Source organism: Arachis ipaensis, chromosome B02 (assembly GCF_000816755.2).
Source record: "Arachis ipaensis cultivar K30076 chromosome B02, Araip1.1, whole genome shotgun sequence".
NCBI lineage: Eukaryota > Viridiplantae > Streptophyta > Magnoliopsida > Fabales > Fabaceae > Arachis > Arachis ipaensis.
Window position 1 is genome coordinate 68,050,847 of NC_029786.2, and position 22,317 is coordinate 68,073,163.

Consider the following 22,317-nt stretch of genomic DNA (forward strand, 5'->3'; position numbering starts at 1 on the left):
TCATCTTGACATTCATAGCATTCTTGCATGCATCACATGTTTTGATCTAAAATTCTCATGCATTGCATCATTTTTCTTGTTTTTCTCTCTCATCATAAAAAATTCAAAAATAAAAAAATATCTTTCCCTTTTTCTCTCTCATAAATTCGAAAATGAGATTTGACTTTTTCAAAAAATTTTAAAATCTAGTTGTTTTCATGAGTCAAATCAAAATTTTCAATTTAAAAATCTCACCTTTTTCAAAATCTTTTTCAAAAATCAAATCTTTTTCAAATTTCTTAGTTATTTTCGAAAATTCCAAAAATATTTTTCAAAAATCTTTTTCTTATTTTTATATCAAATTTTCGAAAATAACAATAACAATTAATGTTTTGATTCAAAAATTTCAAGTTTGTTACTTGCTTGTTAAGAAAGATTCAAACTTTAAGTTTTAGAATCATATCTTGTGATTTCTTGTGAATCAAGTCATTAATTGAGATTTTAAAAATCAAATCTTTTTCAAAAACTAATTTCAATCATATCTTTTCAAAAATATCTTCTTATCTTATCTTTTTCAAAAATATGATTTCAAAATATCTTTTCTAACTTCCTAACTCCTTATCTTTTCAAAATTAATTTTCAAAATTTGTTTCAACTAACTAACTAACTTTTTGTTTGTTTCTTATCTTTTTCAAAACTACCAAACTAACTCTCTATCTCTCTAATTTTTGAAAATATCTTCCCCCTTTTTCAAAATTTCTTTTTAATTAACTAATTATTTTAATCTTTGATTTTTAAAAAAATTTTCGAAAATTACTAACATTTTTCAAAAAACATTTTCGAAAATCACTAACTCCTTTTCAAAAATTATTTTCGAAAATTTTCTTCTCTCTCATCTCCTTCTATTTGTTTATTCATCTACTAACATCTCTCCCTTACTCAAAAAAAAAAGGAATCTCTATTATTATTATTTTTTTGTGCCCTCTTCTTTGTCATATGAGCAAGACCAAGGACAAGAATATTCTTGTTGAAGCAGATCTAGAACCTGAAAGGACTCTGAAGAAGAAACTAAGAGAAGCTGAATTACAACAAACCAGCAAGCACCTGTCAGAAATTATCAAACAGGAAGAGGATATGGCAACCGAAAATAATAATAATGTAAGGAAGATGCTTGGTGACTTTACTGCACCAAATTCCAATTTACATGGAAGAAGCATCTCCATTCCTGCCATTGGAGCAAACAATTTTGAGCTGAAACCTCAGCTAGTTTCTCTGATGCAGCAGAACTGCAAGTTTCATGGACTTCCATCTGAAGATCCTTTTCAGTTCTTAACTGAATTCTTGTAGATCTGTGATACTGTTAAGACTAATGGAGTAGATCCTGAAGTCTACAGGCTCATGCTTTTTCCATTTGCTGTAAGAGACAGAGCTAGAATATGGTTGGACTCTCAACCTAAAGATAGCCTGAACTCTTGGGATAAGCTGGTCACGGCTTTCTTAGCCAAGTTCTTTCCCCCTCAAAAGCTAAGCAAGCTTAGAGTGGATGTTCAAACCTTCAAACAAAAAGATGGTGAATCCCTCTATGAAGCTTGGGAGAGATACAAAGGACTGACCAAAAAGTGTCCTTCTGACATGCTTTCAGAATGGACCATCCTGGATATATTCTATGATGGTCTGTCTGAATTGGCTAAGATGTCATTAGATACTTCTGCAGGTGGATCCATTCACCTAAAGAAAACGCCTGCAAAAGCTCAAGAACTCTTTGACATGGTTGCTAATAACCAGTTCATGTACACTTCTGAAAGGAATCCTGTGAATAATGGGACGCCTATGAAGAAGGAAGTTCTTGAAATTGATACTCTGAATGCTATATTAGCTCAGAATAAAATATTGACTTAGCAAGTCAATATGATTTCTCAAAGTCTGAATGGAATGCAAGCTGCATCCAACAGTACTCAAGAGGCATCTTCTGAAGAAGAAGCTTATGATCCTGAGAACCTTGCAATAGCAGAGGTAAATTATATGGGTGAATCTTATGGAAACACCTATAACCCATCATGGAGAAATCATCCAAATTTCTCATGGAAGGATCAAAAGCCTCAACAAGGCTTTAACAATGGTGGAAGAAACAGGTTTAGCAATAGCAAGCCTTTTCCATCATCCACTCAGCAACAGACAGAGAACTCTGAACAAAATACTTCTAATTTAGCAAACTTAGTCTCTGATCTATCTAAGGCCATTGTGAGTTTCATGAATGAAACAAGGTCTTCCATTAGAAATTTGGAAGCACAAGTGGGCCAGCTGAGTAAAAGGATCACTGAAATTCCTCCTAGTACTCTCCCAAGCAATACAGAAGAAAATCCAAAAGGAGAGTGCAAGGCCATTGAACTAATCACCATGGCCGAACCTGTAAGGAAAGGAAAGGACGTGAATCCCAGTGAGGAAGACCTCCTGGGACGTCCAGTGATCAATAAGGAGTTTTCCTCTGAGGAACCAAAGGAATCTGAGACTCATTTAGAGACCATAGAGATTCCATTAAACCTCCTTATGCCATTCATGAGCTCTGATAAGTATTCCTCTTCTGAAGAGAATGAGGATGTTACTGAAGAGCAAGTTACCAAGTACCTTGGTGCAATCATGAAGCTGAATGCCAAATTATTTGGTATTGAGACTTGGGAAGATTAACCTCTCTTGTTCACTAATGAACTGAGTGATCTGAATCAACTGACATTGCCTCAGAAGAAACAGGATCCTGGAAAGTTCTTAATACCTTGTACCATAGGCACCATGACCTTTGAGAAGGCTCTATGTGACCTTGGGTCAGGGATAAACCTCACGCCCCTCTCTGTAATAGAGAAACTGGGAATCTATGGGATGCAAGCTGCTAAAATCTCATTAGAGATGGCAGACAGTTCAAGAAGGGCGTATGAAGCTCATAACCATGAGATCCCGGAGATGCCTCAAATGCACTTTCGTCCACAAAACTATTGGGAGCAAATTAACACCTCCCTAGGAGAACTGAGTTCCAATATGGGACAACTAAGGGTGGAACATCAAGAGCACTCCATCATGCTTCATGAAATAAGAGAAGATCAAAAAGCAATGAGGGAGGAGCAACAAAGACAAGGAAGAGACATAGAAGAGCTCAAGGACATCATTGGTTCCTCAAGAAGGAAATGCCACCATCACTAAGGTGGATTCATTCCCTGTTCTTATTTCTTTTGTTTTTTGTTTTCTCTGTTATGTGCTTATCTATGTTTGTGTCTTCATTAAATGATCATTAGTAGTTAGTAACTTTGTCTTAAGGTTATGAATGTCCTATGAATCCATCACCTCTCTTAAATGAAAAATGTTTTAATTCAAAAGAACAAGAAGTACACGAGTTTCAAATTTATCCTTGAACTTAGTTTAATTATATTGATGTGGTGACAATGCTTCTTGTTTTCTGAATGTATGCTTGAACAGTGCATATGTCTTTTGAAGTTGTTGTTTAAGAATGTTAAATATGTTGGCTCTTGAAAGAATGATGACAAGGAGACATGTTATTTGATAATCTAAAAAATCATAAAAATGATTCTTGAAGCAAGAAAAAGCAGCAAAGAACAAAGCTTGCAGAAAAAAAAATAGGTGAAAAAAATAGAAAGAAAAAAAAAAAGAAAAAGCAAGCAGAAAAAGCCAATAACCCTTAAAACCAAAAGGCAAGGGTAATAAAAAGGATCCCAAGGCTTTGAGCATCAGTGGATAGGAGGGCCTACAAGAATAAAATTCTGGCCTAAGCGGCTAAACCAAGCTGTCCCTAACCATGTGCTTGTGGCGTGTAGGTGTCAAGTGAAAACTTGAGACTGAGCGGTTAAAGTCAAGGTCCAAAGCAAAAAAAGAGTGTGCTTAAGAACCCTGGACACCTCTAATTGGGGACTTTAGCAAAGCTGAGTCACAATCTGAAAAGGTTCACCCAATTATGTGTCTGTGGCATTTATGTATCCGGTGGTAATACTGAAAAACAAAGTGCTTAGGGCCACGGCCAAGACTCATAAAGAAGCTGTGTTCAAGAATCATCATACTGAACTAGGAGAATCAATAACACCATCTGAACTCTAAGTTCCCATAGATGCCAATCATTCTGAACCTCCATGGATAAAGTGAGATGCCAAAACTATTCAAGAGGCAAAAAGCTATAAGTCCCGCTCATATGATTGAAGCTATGTTTCATTGATAGTTTGGAATTTATAGTATATTCTCTTCTTTTTACCCTATTTGATTTTCAGTTGCTTGGGGACAAGCAACAATTTAAGTTTGGTGTTGTGATGAGCGGATAATTTATACGCTTTTTGGCATTGTTTTTAGTATGTTTTTAGTAGGATCTAGTTACTTTTAGGGATGTTTTCATTAGTTTTTATGTTAAATTCACATTTCTGGACTTTACTATGAGTTTGTGTGTTTTTCTGTGATTTCAGGTATTTTCTGGCTGAAATTGAGGGACTTGAGCAGAAATCAGATTCAGAGGTTGAAAAAGGACTGCTGATGCTGTTGGATTCTGACCTCCCTGCACTCAAAATGGATTTTCTGGAGCTACAGAACTCGAAATGGCGCGCTTCCAATTGCGTTGAAAAGTAGACATCCAGGGCTTTCCAGAAATGTATAATAGTTCATACTTTGGCCAAGAATAGACGACGCAAACTAGCGTTCAACGACAGCTTTCTGCCCAAATCTGGCGTCCAGCGCCAGAAAAGGAGCCAAAACCAGAGTTGAACGCCCAAACTGGCACAAAAGCTGGCGTTCAACTCCAAGGAGGACCTCTACACGTGCAGCACTCAAAGCTCAGCCCAAGCACACACCAAGTGGGCCCTGAAAGTGGATTTATGCATCAATTACTTACTTCTGTAAACCCTAGTAACTAGTTTATTATAAATAGGACTTTTTACTACTGTATTATATATCTTTTAACATCTAGGAACATCTTTGGATGCCTGGTTCTTAGATCAGAGGGGGCTGGCCATCTCGGCCATGCCTGGACCTTTCACTTATGTATTTTTAACGGTAGAGATTCTACACTCCATAGATTAAGGTGTGGAGCTCTGCTGTTCCTCAAAGATTAATGCAAAGTACTACTATTTTCTATTCAATTCATCTTATTTCGCTTCTAAGATATTTATTCGCACTTCAACCTGAATGTGATGAACGTGACAATCATCATCATTCCCTATGAATGCGTGCCTGACAACCACTCCCGTTCTACATTAGATTGAATGAGTATCTCTTAGATCTCTTAATCGGAATCTTCGTGGTGTAAGCTAGAATGATGGCGGCATTCAAGAGAATCCGGAAGGTCTAAACCTTGTCTGTGGTATTCCGAGTAGGATTCAATGATTGAATGACTGTGATGAGCTTCAAACTTGCGATTGCCGGGCGTAGTGACAGACGCAAAAGGATAGTAAATCCTATTCCACCATGATCGAGAACTGACAGATGAATAGCCGTGCCGTGACAGGGTGCGTTGACCATTTTCACTGAGAGGATAAGATGAAACCACTGACAACGGTGATGCCCTTGCATAAAGCCAGCCATGGAAAGGAGTAAAACTGATTGGATGAAGATAGCAGGAAAGCAGAGGTTCAGAGGAACGAAAAGCATCTCCATTCGCTTATCTGAAATTCTCACCAATGAATTACATAAGTATTTCTATCCCTTCTTTTATTTATTTATTTTCAAAAACACCATTATCAATTTATATCTGCCTAACTGAGATTTGCAAGGTGACCATAGCTTGCTTCATACCAACAATCTCCGTGGGATTCGACCCTTACTCACGTAAGGTATTACTTGGACGACCCAGTGCACTTGCTGGTTAGTTACACGGAGTTGTGAACCATGGTCTTGGCATCATGTTTTTGGCGCCATTACCAGGGAAAGATAGAGCGATGAATTTTACATAATTAAAGTGTAATCACGATTCCGCGTACCAGAGGATATAGCAATTTCAGAGCTTACAGCTCGCAGAGATGTATTCAGGAGCTTGATGCCAGCAAAGCCAATCGTTTCTCTTATGCTAGACTTAGTAGCAGATATGATGAAGACAGAGTTGACTAGAGAAAGTGGTTACTGGTTTTTACCCACAACTTTTGCGGTAAGTATATAGGAGTGTATACTAAAATAATATTGGTAGTTATTATTTGTATTGCACATATAAACTAGTGGCTAAAATAATGTAGCTGTCAGAGAAGACAAAATTGGATCACAACCATCTGCCGCTTTATATCAAATATGTTTATTTGGGCAAAGTTGATTGTTTAAAAAGAGTAAGTTTATATCATTTTAAATTCATATTAGCAAATATTGGCATAAAATAATTTTAATAACTAAAATGACTTTCTCTTGATTAGGTCTTTATCCCTGTATCTGAAACTACTGACGAAGGTCATGAACAATGGTACCTCGTAGTGATTGATCGTGTTAAAAGACAAATCATTTTGCTAGACCCATTTTCCATTGAGAAACAGTTCAAGCAAAAGAGGATAGCCTTGAAATTAGTAACTGTATTTTCCTTTTTTTTGTTAATTATCAATATATATGACTAAAAAAACAAACTCTAAAATAGACATAAACAGGCCATTTATTTGGACGAGGTATTGGAAGATCGTTCATTCTATGACTTTGAGACCACTCTAAATCTGATTTCTTCACAATTTGAATTTGAAGAGCCAGAAGGCCTTCTGACCCTCGAAGTTGGATCGTAAGATCGTATAATTAGTAGTTATTGATATGAAATTTATGCAATTATATAATACTCTAATATAGCTTCCTCCATATGTAGGAGTGACGTGGGTGTGTGGGTTGCAAGTTGGATGATAGCTTGTTTTGAAGATGATCATTTTAACATAAAGGTAATGTTATGCACTAATCTTTTCCTTCGTTCTTTCTTTTATATTTAGGTAGTTAAGCCTAATGTGTAATTATTCAAATTTTACTAGGTGGATGATGGGGTTCACATGAAGATTGCAGTCTCACTCGTGTTAAAGAATCATAATATGATCAGCTATAGGGTCAAAAAAAATGCCATTGAAAATCTTAATAAGCTGTATGATAATCACCATCATGATGATTATGAATTTCCACAAGATTAGATTTTCAACATAGGATATTTATTATTATTTTTGTTTTTATTATTTTCTTGTGGGCATATGAACCGTCTAGTGACATACGACATTATATTTTGTTTACGTTTGTGTTGGTATTTGTTTGCTGGATTATTTAATGTCTCCATTTGACTATGTATGAATTTATACTCTTTTGGTGATTGAAATTTAGTTCTTTTATACTCTTTTATACTCTTTTAGTTCAGTGGCATCGTCTTTCTTGAAAGCATGTTTCTCTTGCGAGGATGACCCTACTCTTTTATAATCATAAGAGTCTAAGGCAGAGGCTCTTTCTGATGATAAGTCTGAGCAATCTTCTAAGACTAAATCTGTGCTACCTGCTAAAGCTATGTCAGCACCAGATTCTGCGGACAAGGCTGAGCCACCACTTGAGGACAAAAGTGAGAATCAAGAGGCGATTCCTGAGGGTATTCCACAGCAAGATATTCAAAGTAGTGAAAATACTCTTCAGTCAGTCATATTAGAGCTTGATGTAAATAGAACTGATCGTGAGGAAGCTTCTAACCTGATGGAGGAAGCTAATGAATTTCCTCAGAGCAATAATGGTACAGAGGATGATGTGAATGTTTTTACAAATAATGCCAATGTTGCTGAAACAACAGCAGAGGTGAAGCCTGAAGATGGTGAAGTGGCTAATGGTAAAAGTTGCAACCATGCTAAACCCATACCATCCGGGCATAATGAACCTTTTATGCTGCAAGCTGTTCCAGCCGATACAAACGTTAAAATCAAGAATATATTAGAAGTTGAGAATAAGACTGATGAAAATCAAGCTACTGCAACTGCAGACAATGGGAATGAAAACTCAAGTCACATGCTTTTCTTGGACGCTGACCATTGTTATGATGGGAATGAGTCAGAGACGGAGGAAGAGCAATCAGCATTCATGAAGGAGCTTGAAAATTTCTTTAGGGAGAGGAGCATGGAATTCAAACCTCCCAACTTTTATGGAGAAGGACTTAATTACCTTAAGTAAGTTTTAGTTGTTCAGTTAAGCTTTTCACTGTTATGTTATGTTATGTTATGTTATGTTATGTTATGTTATGTTAGGAATTGACCAAATTCTGAAATATGATCACTTTGGCCTGATCCATATTTGGTGCTTTATAAGGTTGTGGAGAGCTGTAACAAGATTGGGTGGTTATGACAAGGTATTCTTCAACACCCCGTCCCCCTTTCTCTTCCTCCTCCTCCTCCTCCTCCTCCTGTCTTTTCCCTTTTTTGAGGGGTATGGCAGAGGATTTATATAATTTTATGTAGCTGACTCTGGATGAATGAACATATGTTAGATATCCACATTAACAGTAGGGTCTTCTAGTTAAACTTGTAGGCACACTCCATCTGATCTGTGTTTGTAGAATAGTAGTTTGACTTTGCTGATCCCTTTTGTTGTCTGCAGAGGTCTTGAATATAGGCAACAAGGAGAAGGATGATAGTGGAATTGGAGATAAAATAAATAGATCAGAAGATGAGGTGTTTTCAGATGCAATTGCAGACTTTTCAGATAGTCAAGGAGTTAAGGAATCTCAGACTTTACTTGAAAAGGAAGAAGAAAATACTAATTCTAATATCCTTCCTACAAGTGTTGATAGAACTGAAGTATCGCCATCACAAGGTGAGTATGAAGATCTTGAAAAGGTGCTATCTCGAGATCTTTCAGGCCTAGATTTGTCTGACTAAAACAATGAAGTTACTGATGAAAATAGTTTTACTTTTAACCCAAGCCAATTGAATGGGAAAAACTATGCCTCTCCAGATGTGCATGTTATTGATAGCTTGGGTATTATGAACAAGGAACTGGTCATAGAGTGCAAAGATATAGATCCTAAATCAGAAACCCAGGAAGATGTCAGAGAACATGAGGAATGCAATAAATCTATTGGTACTTCTTCTGAATCACATCAAGCACAGGATGAAGGACTATTACTGAAGGCCACAGAAGATGTTGGGAAGCATTCATCACTGTCTACTATAAATTCTGAGCCGGCTGCTCAGAATGATTCTTCTGTTAAACATGATCAAGGTGGCCAGCCTGGCAAGGAAATTTCTGGGGTTTCTGCGACGCCTGTTCAAGATCAAAGTGGTAATGACATGGTTAAACATATTTCATTTGGATGCTTCGATTTACTCCAGTAGCCGGTGTGACAGTTTGGATGCCAATTGGGGATCTGTTTCAGGTATATACACCTTTATTTTCGTAAAGGAAAACAATTTAGTCACATAGAAACATTATTTTTATCTAAAAAAACATTGTGTATATCTTGTCTCTTTTGCATCAATAATATTGACCCATTGTTATACCTGTGTTGGGATCCATGTAAGTCATTTTCCTTCATCCTTATGTGATGTGGTGATGAGTTTTACCTTGGTGTACAACATTTTGGCTATGATACAGTTTATTTATATTCGTATGCATTTTGAAAATGCCATAGTGATATGGTTGTCGATGTGTTGAATACTACTTTTTTAGCCCCTGGTTTCCTCACCTAAGTAATGCTCTTGCACTATGTATTAGGCTTTATATGAAGCTCTAATGAGGCAAGAAGAACTGCTTGCTTACATTGACAGCCAAGAAGAAGCTAGGCTAAGGGTAAGTTGTCCAAAATCTTCTTAGAACACAGTTAAATCATATAGTTTCATTTTCCATTTGATTTCTGATAGTTCTATTTCCTTATTTCCATCTGATTTCTGATAGCTCTATTTCCACTGCATTGCAGTCCTGTTGTGATGTAATACTCATTGTAGCCAAAACTCTCCTTGTGAAATTTAAAGGCTTTTATTTAATAGACTTGAATTTTATTCTACATTTATCCCCCTTTATTTCTCCTAGGGATGGGGTTTGACAGTAACACTTGGTGTGCCAAAGGTAAAGCCTGAGATGTCAGCTCACTATGGACTATTCTTAATAGGAAGAACAGTCAATGGATCTCTATTTGGAGGATGGAAACCTAAATCTGATCTTCCTTTATTAGTAGAGAAGTATGTGAACAAGGTAATAGCAAGAGTACCGTGATAATTTTGTTTGATCATTGCTTTGTCTATATTTATTTTCATGTGGAACATGCAAGTCTTCACTTCAAGGCCTCACTCTCTCATAACTTTTAAGTTCCAAACTCCAACCTACTTTTAATTTGATATTTCAGCAAGAAATATGTACTAATATGATGTTTAATATGCAGAAAATTCAAATTGATGACTACATAAGACACAATTTGCCATTTGATGACATTAACAATGCTTTTGATCTCATGAAGGAAGAAAAGTGTTTGCGTTATGTTATTCACATGCCAAGATAATTCTTGTGGATTTCTATTAGTATTTTCTTTCAAGGAAAACGGTCCAAAATCCAATCATTGTAGAAGGAACTAATATAAGAGCTATTCTACTATTATAAGAGTTATTCTCCTTAATTCTTTTTAAAAAATTGAATTGCAATTCTTTAAAAAGATAATTTCTAGAATACCCTTTTTGGAGTATGAAATATTTTATCATTCCTCCAAGCAATACAGAAACTTTATCTGGCGGTTATAAAAAGATACACATCAATCTTTTAGCATAGCATAACTTGGTACTTAGCATTAGCATCAAAAGGATGTAAAATGGTAGCAACTCATTGCACAATAAAAATTAGGGAGACTGAACTATAACTATATGTATTTCAACCAAAAAGTATATAGGTTGTCGCCTTTAAAAAGAACACTAACAGTATTTTCATAAGTCAGAGAAAGATAAGGAAGCTCAACATAGAGCAGCAACATTACATTATTTTCATCCATTGTTCAACTGAACTAAGCTAAAGGTTGTAATCACAAAAAGATGAAACTACAAAAACACTCTTTTTGATATTTATGACAGATAATCAAAGATAGGATCCCCAGTGTAGAGGTGGAAGCACCTTGATTCCATGACCACCAACAGCTCCTCTGGTAGTTCCCAAGGGGCACGGTATGAGTTCATATCATCCTCCATTACTAAAAATCTATGCCAATACACTTAAAGAGTTTGCTTTTGCAAGTGCACTTTCCCCTTTTTGAATCCATTACCTAATCTTCAGTCAAATCTTCTCAACTTCTGAACTGACGGCACAGGATAAGTAATCTTAGACTAACTTTTCACATGACAACGAAGAGTTTGTTATGAAGTCCAAAGCATACAACCCATATACAAATATTTACAGTGAGAAAGGACCAAGACTGATACAAAATACAAAAATACTGGACTATGTGAAAGGTCTATGCCACAGTTTTTCCAAGATCATCAGAACAATACAGCGGTTAATGTGCCCTTCACTGGACAAGTACAGTCTGCAAGCACCTTGAAGATCCCACTGCTGGTTACAACAGCAGACAGGAGACATTCCATTTAAGTCCCCCCAATAGACATCAAGCTTGAGAGGTTGGAACTGAGGAAAGAAAGCATTGGTTGAATTTTTATCAGTAGTAATGAAAATTTCCTTTTCAGTTGCCATTATGCTCTGAATATTATCCTATAGTTGCAAAATTTCATGTTGTTTCCAAGATTTAGACTTCTCTGAACAATAAATAGCTTTATTATTACCAAACTAATATTGATAAAAATAAATAGCTATATTAACAGTTCTTTAAAAAATTGGTTTTGTTTTTAATTATTATTTATTTTTACATTTACAAATAAGCTATTCTTTCTGCGTAATACTCATTTAAGAAAAATGTAAAACTATGTATAGATAGCGGTAAGCTAAAAATTTAGTGTACAAAAGACTCATAAATAATGCAAGTGATATTCAAACTGAAAATATCATGCTCCCGCAGGAGCATTCTTCTTATGATTCAAAATATTCAGCAGATAGATTAACAAAGTGCCTTGAACAAAACATATTCCATACCTTGCCACCAACAATGCTCCAAACACCATCACTTTCTTCTTCAATCTCAGAGGCAGATGACTCATCAATAGATAACTTTAGAGGAAGATCCTGGCATCGAACATTAGAGTTGTTAGGAAAGAAACAACTTATGTTTTATGCCTAATTCAAATACTCAGAGATATGGAAATTACAAAACTGAAATGAAATTATAGTGCCATTTCAAGGAACAAAATTATAATTACCTGATAAACCACTATTTTATGGTTTATCTTGTGTTTAATTGAATGGTTTCATCAAGTCTTCACCCACTTATTCATACTAATTGCATGATTTTATAATTCCTTCCTAAAATTATTTTATGGTTAAAAACTTGCTTCCTAAAGATCTTTAAATTGTATATTTTAATTCTTCTTTATACCATTTGATGCTGTGATCCGTGTGTTAAGTGTTTCAGGCTTCATAGGGCAGGAATGGCTTAGAGAATGGAGAGGAAGCTTGCAAAAATGGAAGGAACACAAGAAATTAAGGAGATGACCAGCGAACACTGACGCGCGCGCATGGCTCACGCGAGCGCGCGGAATGGAGAAAATTGCAGCGATGCGTACGCGTGCCTGACGCGTACGCGCGGATTGGAGTCTTCACGAATGACGCAAACGCGTGGACGACGCGTACGCATGACAAGAAAAATCGCTGAATGACACGCACGCGTGGACAACGCGTATGCGTGACCTGCGCGATCTGCAGAATTAACAGAAAATACTGGGGGCAATTTCGGGCCGTATTTTGACCCAGTTTTCGGCCCAGAAACACAGAATAAAGCCAGGAGCATGCAGAGACTCAACACACACATCTTAAACATAATAGACATACAGTTTTAGATACATTAGGATAGTTTTTAGGTTTTTAGATCTGAATTTAGAGAGGATTACTTTCCCTCTAGGTTCACTTTACATTCATTGCTTTTGCTTTCGGATATTGAAGAAGTCATTACCTCCGTTGAAGATATTATTCTAGTTTATTTTTTTACTTACTCTTTTATTTATTTATAACATATTCTTAATTCTTGCTTAAAGTAGTAATTAGATTATTTTCATGGATTGTTAATGCAAAGGATTACTTTTACTCTTAATTAATTTTATTTAATTTATCATGTCTTCTTCTTATATTTTTATGAGCGTTATATTCATGTCAATGGAGTAGATTTCCCATACTTGACATGGGGTTGATTAAGAGGAGACACTTGAGTTGGAAGGCTTAAGTGTTGATTAAATTGGAAGTTGTTGGCTAGTCCTATATTTACTAACGCTAGACCTTCCCAAGGGAGAGGACTAGGATTTGCGAATAAGGATTAGCTCAATCACTTGACTTTTCTTTATTTAGTAAGGGTTAACTAAGTGAAAACAACAACCTTTTTGATACCACACTTAAGAGATCCCAACAAGGATAGAACTTCCAATTAATCATTCCCCCAGTCAAGGCTTTTTATTAAAATATTGATAATCATTCTTAGTTTTATTGCTTTAATTTATAATTATTTAATTTCTCATTATCCAAACTCAAACTCTCTCAGAAAATTCCTGATTAATAAGATAGCACCATTTCTTGCAACTCGTTGGGAGACGACCTAGGACTCATACTCCCAGTATTTTTATTTCTAAATTTCGTGACAACTTTTCTAAATTGACAAGGCGGATCTTAGCTGGTTAAGAACTATACTCTCAATGCATTCTCTATATTGATTTCTTAATTAGCCAACTCCTGCCTGCTCGTCATTACCCAATCACCTTCATATGGTCATCTTTAATAGATGAAACAGAAGGGAAAACTTGAAAATTGTAGACATAACCGTGTGAAATATTTCCATCTCCACCAATATTTGCCAAAATTATTTTCCTCAAATCATTTGAACTGGGTTCCTTATTTGATGACAGCGATTTTTCTCCAACAATCTCTCCATTAATTTGTAGCTTTATGTGATTAGGGCAAACCTGTAATGACACAGATAGCTACATCATATATGTGGAATCGCAAGAGAGGGGGGAGTAAAGAGAAAAAGAGAGACAGTGGAAAAGGATTAGTGTGTCAAAGTAAAAGCAAGAAAAATGCCTTGTTATTTGCTAACTATTATGTGCTTTAAGGGAAGGTTTATCATTGAGGAAATTATATTGCAAGTCTTTTCTTTTTGTTCAACTTTGTTTACTTCTTGTTTTTAATTAAATAAAGTAAACACACAACATCGAATGCAAATTGGTCAATGTCTTAACAATAATAAAATGTAAGTAAAGCCATGTCATAGTTATAGCTCAGTGATGAAAAGGCTATACACCGAAAAAACATGCAATATATGGGACACAACACAATCCTCAAGTAATCATAGAAGATACCTCACATCCAATGTGAACCCAATTTTGCAATGAAAACTCAAAATCTATAGTTGCATATGCAACTTCTGTCAAGGAATTGATATTGCCAGTATCAGGAGCTTCTTCATGTAAGAGAAGAAGCGGTAGAAGATTAATTCTTAGATATTATACAACAATTGCAGCCATATGACACAGCATGTATACTATGAAGGCAAAATCCAATCTTAAAATGTACCACTTCAATAACTAACAAAATTTTGGTTAAATTATTACTTTACTTGGGTTATGATGAAAATAATCAAACATCTTTAGACTAATAAAGACCCTACTAAATTAACTGGTCAAGAACATTTGTATCCTAGGACAACTCTTTTGTTCAACGAAAAATATCATAATTTAATCTTTCAATTTTGTCAAGTCATTGTGAAAAGAAAAGTACACCATTGGCAAGTAAGTTCTCACCCATGCAGCGTTGCCATCAATGAAACTCTCTGTATTCAAACTGTTCATATTATCATTATAAAATTAGTTATCCATGGGAAACTCATAGAAAGACCAACTTATTGACTAGTCTTCTAGATAAGGGATAAAATTAGAGTTCAATCCCACTAAAGAGTGTCTGATTTACCCTCCATCACCCCAAAACATAACAAGTTAAAAAATAAATAAAATTTTTTTTGTTGTTGTTGCCAAAATTTATATAGAAAAGAAACAGATTACCAAACCTATGATAGCTCACTTTCGGTTCTAAGTTCTGTGTAACGATCCAATTTTCAGTATGTCTAGATCATACCAGAAACTGAGTGCTACTAATTTGTCTTCCTAATTATTATCTATTATTTATCATATGAGCCTGATTCGTTGTTGAAGTATTGTTATTTTACGGGGTAAATTTTTTTTTCAAACCATTTAAGTTGTCAGGCATGAACATACATAGATGATATCATAAGTAACAACAAGATAAGCAGTCAAAAGTAAACACACATTTATATAAATTCATACATCTCAAACAACTGACATCATTCAGTTATCCAGCCTTTATTAGATCATAGATCTTTAGTTAGAACACCCCTAGATATAGCTAGATAATAATCTTATACATATATATATATACATAAAACATCCCAGGCCCTGACCTGTTCAAGGAGTCCATAAGCTGGCGCCCAGGCTAGCCTAGACTCTTCACTCACCTAGTCCCTCTAAACTACTAATGTGAGAGAAAGTACATTCTAGGTCTTCAAAACTCAAGTCAGGTGGAACGTCATCAGCGGACTACGGAAGGGTACTCAGGCTTCCATCTGAAGGGAGAAGGGAGAGAGAAGGGGTAAGAACTGGGGAGTTCTTAGTAAGGCAGGGGTTATTAGTTAAGTTCATTAATTCTATGTTTCTTAGCAGACAAATAGTAGAATACAGAGAAGCAGTAAACAGGAGATACAGATAAATAAAGAAATTAAGAAATCAGAAAGCAAAACACAACAAAGAATACAAGAAAATAAAACACAGACACAAAGAATAGAATACAAATAAAGAAATCACACATTCATACAACAATCATAACAGAGAAAATGCACAACCAAGTATGATGCATGTCTGTCCTATGCAGGCCATGAGCTCACGTGTCGGTTTACACCCTGCAGCCCGACATTGCCTAGGAACTAGTCCTAGATATGGCTTTATCTCTGTAGGTAAACTTCGGCCTACTAGCACTCCTGTAAGTGAACTTCGGCTTACAGGAATAGTTCAATCACAACACAACAACTTTCTATAGGTGAACTTTGGCCTATAGAAATGGAACCTCTGTAAGTGAACTTCGGCTTACAGAAATGGCGCCCCTGTAAGTGAACTTCGGCTTACAGGTATCACAACTCTCTGTAGGTGAACTTCGGCCTACAGGAGAAACACCCTGAGATACACAATTGATATTCACTGTAGGTGAACTTTGGCCTACAGGAATAACAATGCTCTATAGGTGAACTTCGGCCTACTGGACCTCTAGGGCCAATAGAAAAGCAGCAGATGAACATACAATAGAATATCATGCCATAAGACTTAACTCTTTATCTTTATCCTCTTTTCCTCTGTTCTCTTTTACTTTTGATTCTGCACTTGTTATCTTCTTTATCATCTTTCCACAATCATAAATCAAGCATCACAACATCTCAGTAATCTCATTTCATAATTCTCTGTATACATCACAACATTACAACAGCACACTACTATTTAGCTTTTAACTCCCTCTCTTTTTAACATGATTACAAGCTTCTAAATCTTGTTTCATTACTTTACATACTTCTATACCCTTTCTTATATCTTTCCTTAGGTATTTAATAAAGAGAATTGGTCTCTCAACTTTTTATTAATTAATTTTCAACCCCAAACTTTCTAATAATTATAATTTGACCCCAAAATCATCAAAACCAACATTTTCTTGTCCTTCAAAGACCAAAAACATTTTTCCAAAAGTTCATCAGATTTCAGCTTGATTTTCAACCAGTTTTTCAAATTTTTCGGTAACCAATTTTTACCTGATTTTGACCAAACCAAAGAGCAACGTTTCAACCATCAAATACACATCAAAAACACATCAAATATCATGAATTTTATGGTTGGAAAGGCACGTTTTCTAGAAGCAACAACAACAACTTCAGAACCATCAAAACATGATTTTCAAGCATTAAACAACAAGATCTCATGATCAAACCATCACACAAGCACTCAAAATCAAGCCTCAAGCAACAAGATCTGATTTAACACTTCAGGAACACAGCCAATGATTGATTAATTTACCAAACCTTACCTCCTTTGCTGCTGCCAAAAGTTGAGCCAAAAACAAGCTTCCAAAAGCACTTTTACGCCTATTTTAACATCAAAAACAACTTTAGAACCATATGAACCATGAAGACTGAAGCTTCATGATGATGAAAAGAAGGTTATTCTCACCTTAAATCAGCTAGAAATCACGTTTACTTAGAGCCTATGGTGGTTGAACAAGAGATCCGAAGAGAAAACATGAAGAAAACACCATTAGCTTGAGTTTCTACCATGGCTGAAACTTCAAGGAGGAGGAGCAGCCATCATACCTTGATTTACTCCTTAAAAATTGTCATAGAAATGAAGAGGAGGAAGAGATGAACATTTTGGTCGGATTAGATTTTTGATAGGGGTTTTAGTTTGAGAAAGAACGGAGGTTGAAGCTCAGGTGTTCATGGAAGGTCTCTTGGTTTTCTCTCATGGAATTCTAGCTTGTTTAGGAAGAAAAATGATAGTAATGATGATGCCTAGGATACCGTGGGTTAGGATAAGCATTATCCTAAAGTTTGGTGTAAAAATATCTCAAGAAAGGATAATTACTAAAGCTAGATGTATTAGAATACAAGTGTTTCTTACTTTTTCCTTAAGAAAGCTTGGCTTGGAGAGAAAGAAAGGAAACATGTGGTGGCTAACTCTGGGAGAGCCACGTGTCACTGGGTGCTGACTTATCAGAGTTTAATAATAAAATATCATTCTGGAGATAATTACTAAAACTAGATACATCAGATTACACTACTAAAGGATAAGCATGAGCTTTACTAGTATAAATGATACTAGTAACATGATAATCATGAGGATAAGAGATATATGATGAAGCATTAGTATTGCTAAGTTCATCTAAGAATGCCGGTATTATCCATTACCGAGAGATTTCTACCTCAGTTATTATATTACTAAATATAGATCAACATTAACCACAGTAGAGGAAATAATAATATAATATTCCGAATAAAATAATAATATATAAATATTATATTAATATAATTTTTTTCTCGAAATTTGAGACTGGCTCGTCACAATGAGACTAACCACGGAAATCAGAATTTCGAAATTCTGGCCCGAAGTGGCTCAAAAACGCAACTTTTTGCGACGTGCCTGCATAGATTAAGAGAGGTGTCTGGTGCAGTCAAGCTGCTGACTTAGCAGCTTGATGACGCAGCACCTGTGCAGTGGAGGTGCTTATATGCACTAAAATTCCTAAAAATTCCATAAAAACTCCGTTTGATCCCGAAAAAGCGCCGTTTCTTCGAGGCTAGGCCGTTACATTCTACCCTCCTAAAAGAAAATTTTGCCCTCAAAATTTCAGCCACGTGTAAGAATCCATTTTCAAGCAATCTATTTCCTTCAAGATATACTGACGAAGAGATCGGTCTGTTCCTTAAACAATGCCTATTCAGAGTCATTGAGGTCTTATCCGCACCAAACAATCAACATTAAGGTGATCAATCTTAATATCTCAAGTAAAGCACGAACATTTCCAAAATGAGCACTCATAGACATTCATGCCAAATGTATCTTTAAGATACCCTAACGGCATGAGACACACAAGCAGAGTATGCAGTAAAGCATAGTCAGTCCACTCCCCAGGCTCTACTGGGAACAAACTGCTCTGATACCAAATTGTAACGACCCAATTTTCAATATATTTAGATCATACCAGAAAATGAGTGCTACTAATCTGTCTTCCTAATTATTATCTATTACTTATCATATGAGCCTGAGTCGTTGTTAAAGTGTTGTTATTTTGCGGGGTAAATTTTTTTTTCAAACCATTTAAGTTGTCAGGCATGAACATACATAGATGATATCATAAGTAACAACAAGATAAACAGTCAAAAGTAAACACACATTTATATAAATTTATACATCTCAAACAACTGACATCATTCAGTCATCTAGACTTTATTATATCATAGATCTTTAGTAAGAACACCCCTAGATATAGCTAGATAATAACCTTATACATATATATATATACATACAACATCCCAGGCCCTGACCTGTTCAAGGAGTCCATAAGCTGGCGCCCAGGCTAGCCTAGACTCTTCACTCACCTACTCCCTCTAAACTACTAATGTGAGAGAAAGTACATTCTAGGTCTTCAAAACTCAAGTCAGGTGGAACATCATCAGCGAACTACGGAAGGGTACTCAGGCTTCCATCTGAAGGGAGAAGGGAGAGAGAAGGGGTAAGAACTGGGGAGTTCTTAGTAAGGCCGGGGTTATTTGTTAAGTTCATTAATTCTATGTTGCTGATGCTAGCAGAAATTAGCGAATTAAAAATTGTTAAAATATATACGTTGCAAGTATAGTTCTTAATCCGCCAGAAATCCGCCTATCAATTTAAAAAGGTGTCACAGAAAATTGAAATTAAAATACTGGGAGTATGAGTCACAGGTCGTCTCCCAACGAGTTGCAGAAAAGTGTGCTATTTTATCAATCAGATGTTTTCAAAAAGGTTTGAGTTGAGTAAACAGGAAATTAAGTTGGTGAATTTGAATAATGTAAATAAAAGCCTTGACTGGGAGTTGATTAGTTGGAATCCCTATTATTGTTGGAATACTCTCAGGATTAATTGACAATTAAAGGTTGTCCTGTTTAGTTATCCTTTACTAGGTTTAGGGAAAGTCAAACAAGTTGGAATGCTACGTCTGTTCACAAGTTGCAATCCACTTAATTAAAAGAGATTGGTGTTAGTGACTAGAACGCAATCCAACCATAAACCCAATTACAATTTTTCTTTTAAGCTTTCCAACTCAAGGGTTCCTTTCAATCAACTCCCCATCAAGTTAGGGAACTACTCGCTCATTGTGAATGTAAAATTCATAGCATATGAAAAGGAATTAAAGAAAGACATTGTAAATAAAAATCAAAATAGTCAATTAAAAATAAAAGTGATCCTTGTATTAAATAATCCTAAAAATATTCCAATGGTAAAATTAAACAAAGCAAAGAACATGGAAGAGTAAACCAAGTAAAGAAAACAAACTAGAATGACGAAGTCTTGATGAGGTAATAACTCTTCTCAGTGTCCCAATGCAAAGAGCAATCGAAAATTAAATCCTAAGAACTATGAATGTGTTGAGAGAAAACCTAGAGGAGGAGTAAACCAGATCTAAAACTAAAACTGCATAGAATGAATGTTGTCTTTAGTTTCTGCATGTTCTCTGGCTCTAGTCTGCTGTTCTGGGCCGAAAACTGGGTCAAAATAGGGTCCAAAATTGCCCCCAACGAATTCTGCAGATTATGCAGATCGCGCATGTCACGCGATTGCGTCATCCATGCGGACGCGTCATTCGTGTCTTTCCCTGCCACGCGTTCGCATCGTCCACGCCTCCGCGTCGCTTGTGCTTTTCCATTCTGCGCGATTGCATGAGCCATGCGGCCGCGTCATTGCGATTTCTCCTCTTTCGCGCGGTCGCGTGAGCCATGCGACCGCGTCACTTCTCACTGGTTATCTCCTCAATTTCTTGTGTTCCTTCCATTTTGCTAGCTTCCTTTCTAATCTCCAACTCATTCATGCCCTATAAAGCCGGAAACGCTTAACACACAGATCATGGCATCGAATGGAATAAAGAAGAATTAAAATGCATAATTAAAAGTCCCTAGGAAGCAGTTTTCAATCATGTAATAATTTTAGGAAGGAAATATAAATGCATGCTAAATTAATGAATAAGTGGGTAAGGATCACGATAAAACCACACAATTAAACACAATATAAACCATAAAATAGTGGTTTATCAACCTCCCCACACTTAAACATTAGCATGTCCTCATGCTTAATTGAAGGAGATAAAATAAATAAGTATGAACATGTAGAAACTCATGCAATGCAATGCAATCCTATATATATGAATGCAACTATATGATTCTTGCCCACTTGATCAAAAGTAAATAAGCTCTTCAGAACAATTGCAAATCAAATTCCACTAATTCTATTATTATACAGTAAGACAGATAAAAGTGTAAGAAGATAGCTCATGAAAGTAGGGAACATGGAAATTCAAGCATTGAACCCTCACTGATGATGTATGTACGCTCTAATCTCTCTAGTGTATAGGGTAATCACTCTATCCTTCTCTAATCATGCTCTCTAACTTTTTTTCTTCTCCTAACCAATCAACAACAGTTAATATACCAATGCAAACATCATGAGGTCTTTCCAAGGTTGTAATGGGGCCAAGGTAGAGGTAGGGATACATATATGGTTAAGTGAGCTTATAAATTGAATCTTTAATTAACCCAAGCTTTAACCCAACCTATATTTTTTTAGTGTAACCTTAGAATTTATACCTAGCTACCCAGAATTCTCCTTTACATTCCATACTCATGTATCAACTTTTTATTTTAATTTTATCATATGTGCATTGATCTTTGAATTCTTAATTTAGCATTGGGATAATTTTGTCCCTTTATTTATTTATTTATTTATTTATTTATTTTTTTTATATAGACATAAAAGTAAACATAGCTTATCAATGCACATAGATTTTTAATTCTCATAGTTTCACATGAGTAGGTATCCAAATTCCCATTGCATTATCATGATACATTCTCTTAATAACTTGTTCCCACAATTTCCTATATTTAACTGGCACACACAATTCTATCTTAAGCTAACCAAAGATTCAATTTGGGATATACAATTGTTTTTCCGCTTAAGGCTAGTAATGTGGTGAAATATAGAACAAATGGGATTTAAAGGCTCAAAGTGATTAACAAAGGTAATTGAAAAGGGTAGGCTTAATTTGGATAAGTGAGTTTAAATAAATAATGGCCTCAATCATATGCAAGCATACAAATATAATAAATATTGGACATACAGGATGAAACAAAATATAGATTACAATCATAGAGAAGTAAACACACAAGAATAAAATAATTATGGTTAAATAATGTAACCATGCATAAAGGCTCAAATCTTCACAGGTTGTGTGTTCTTTAGCTCAAAAATCATGTTCCAAATACAACTTCAAGCAGATTTATCATAAAAATTTTTAAAAATTAGTGAAATTTTGTTCCAAAGATAGAGTCTTAGAAGAAACTTATTGTCTTTTCAATCAAGTAGAACATGCATGCAACTAACCTATTACTATGAAATTTATCCTATTCTATAAAAGAAAGAAAATCTAACTAAAATATCCTAATTTATTGGAGCTAGGGAA

At 35.5% G+C, this 22,317-nt stretch overlaps 1 protein-coding gene across 1 annotated transcript; it reads left to right on the forward strand.

The window, feature by feature from the left end:
- LOC110268875 (AT-rich interactive domain-containing protein 3-like) lies at window positions 7,422-8,430 on the forward strand. Its single transcript, XM_021115907.1, has 2 exons — window positions 7,422-8,105; window positions 8,245-8,430. The coding sequence occupies exons 1-2, from the start codon at window positions 7,462-7,464 to the stop codon at window positions 8,381-8,383; spliced, it is 783 nt and encodes a 260-aa protein (XP_020971566.1). The 5' UTR covers window positions 7,422-7,461; the 3' UTR covers window positions 8,384-8,430.

Coding starts and splice junctions, on each gene's coding strand:
- LOC110268875 (XM_021115907.1), top strand. CDS start 7,462: ATGTCAGCACCAGATTCTGCGGACAAGGCTGAGCCACCACTTGAGGAC. Junction 8,106..8,244: donor GAAGGACTTAATTACCTTAA/GTAAGTTTTAGT, acceptor GTGCTTTATAAG/GTTGTGGAGAGCTGTAACAA.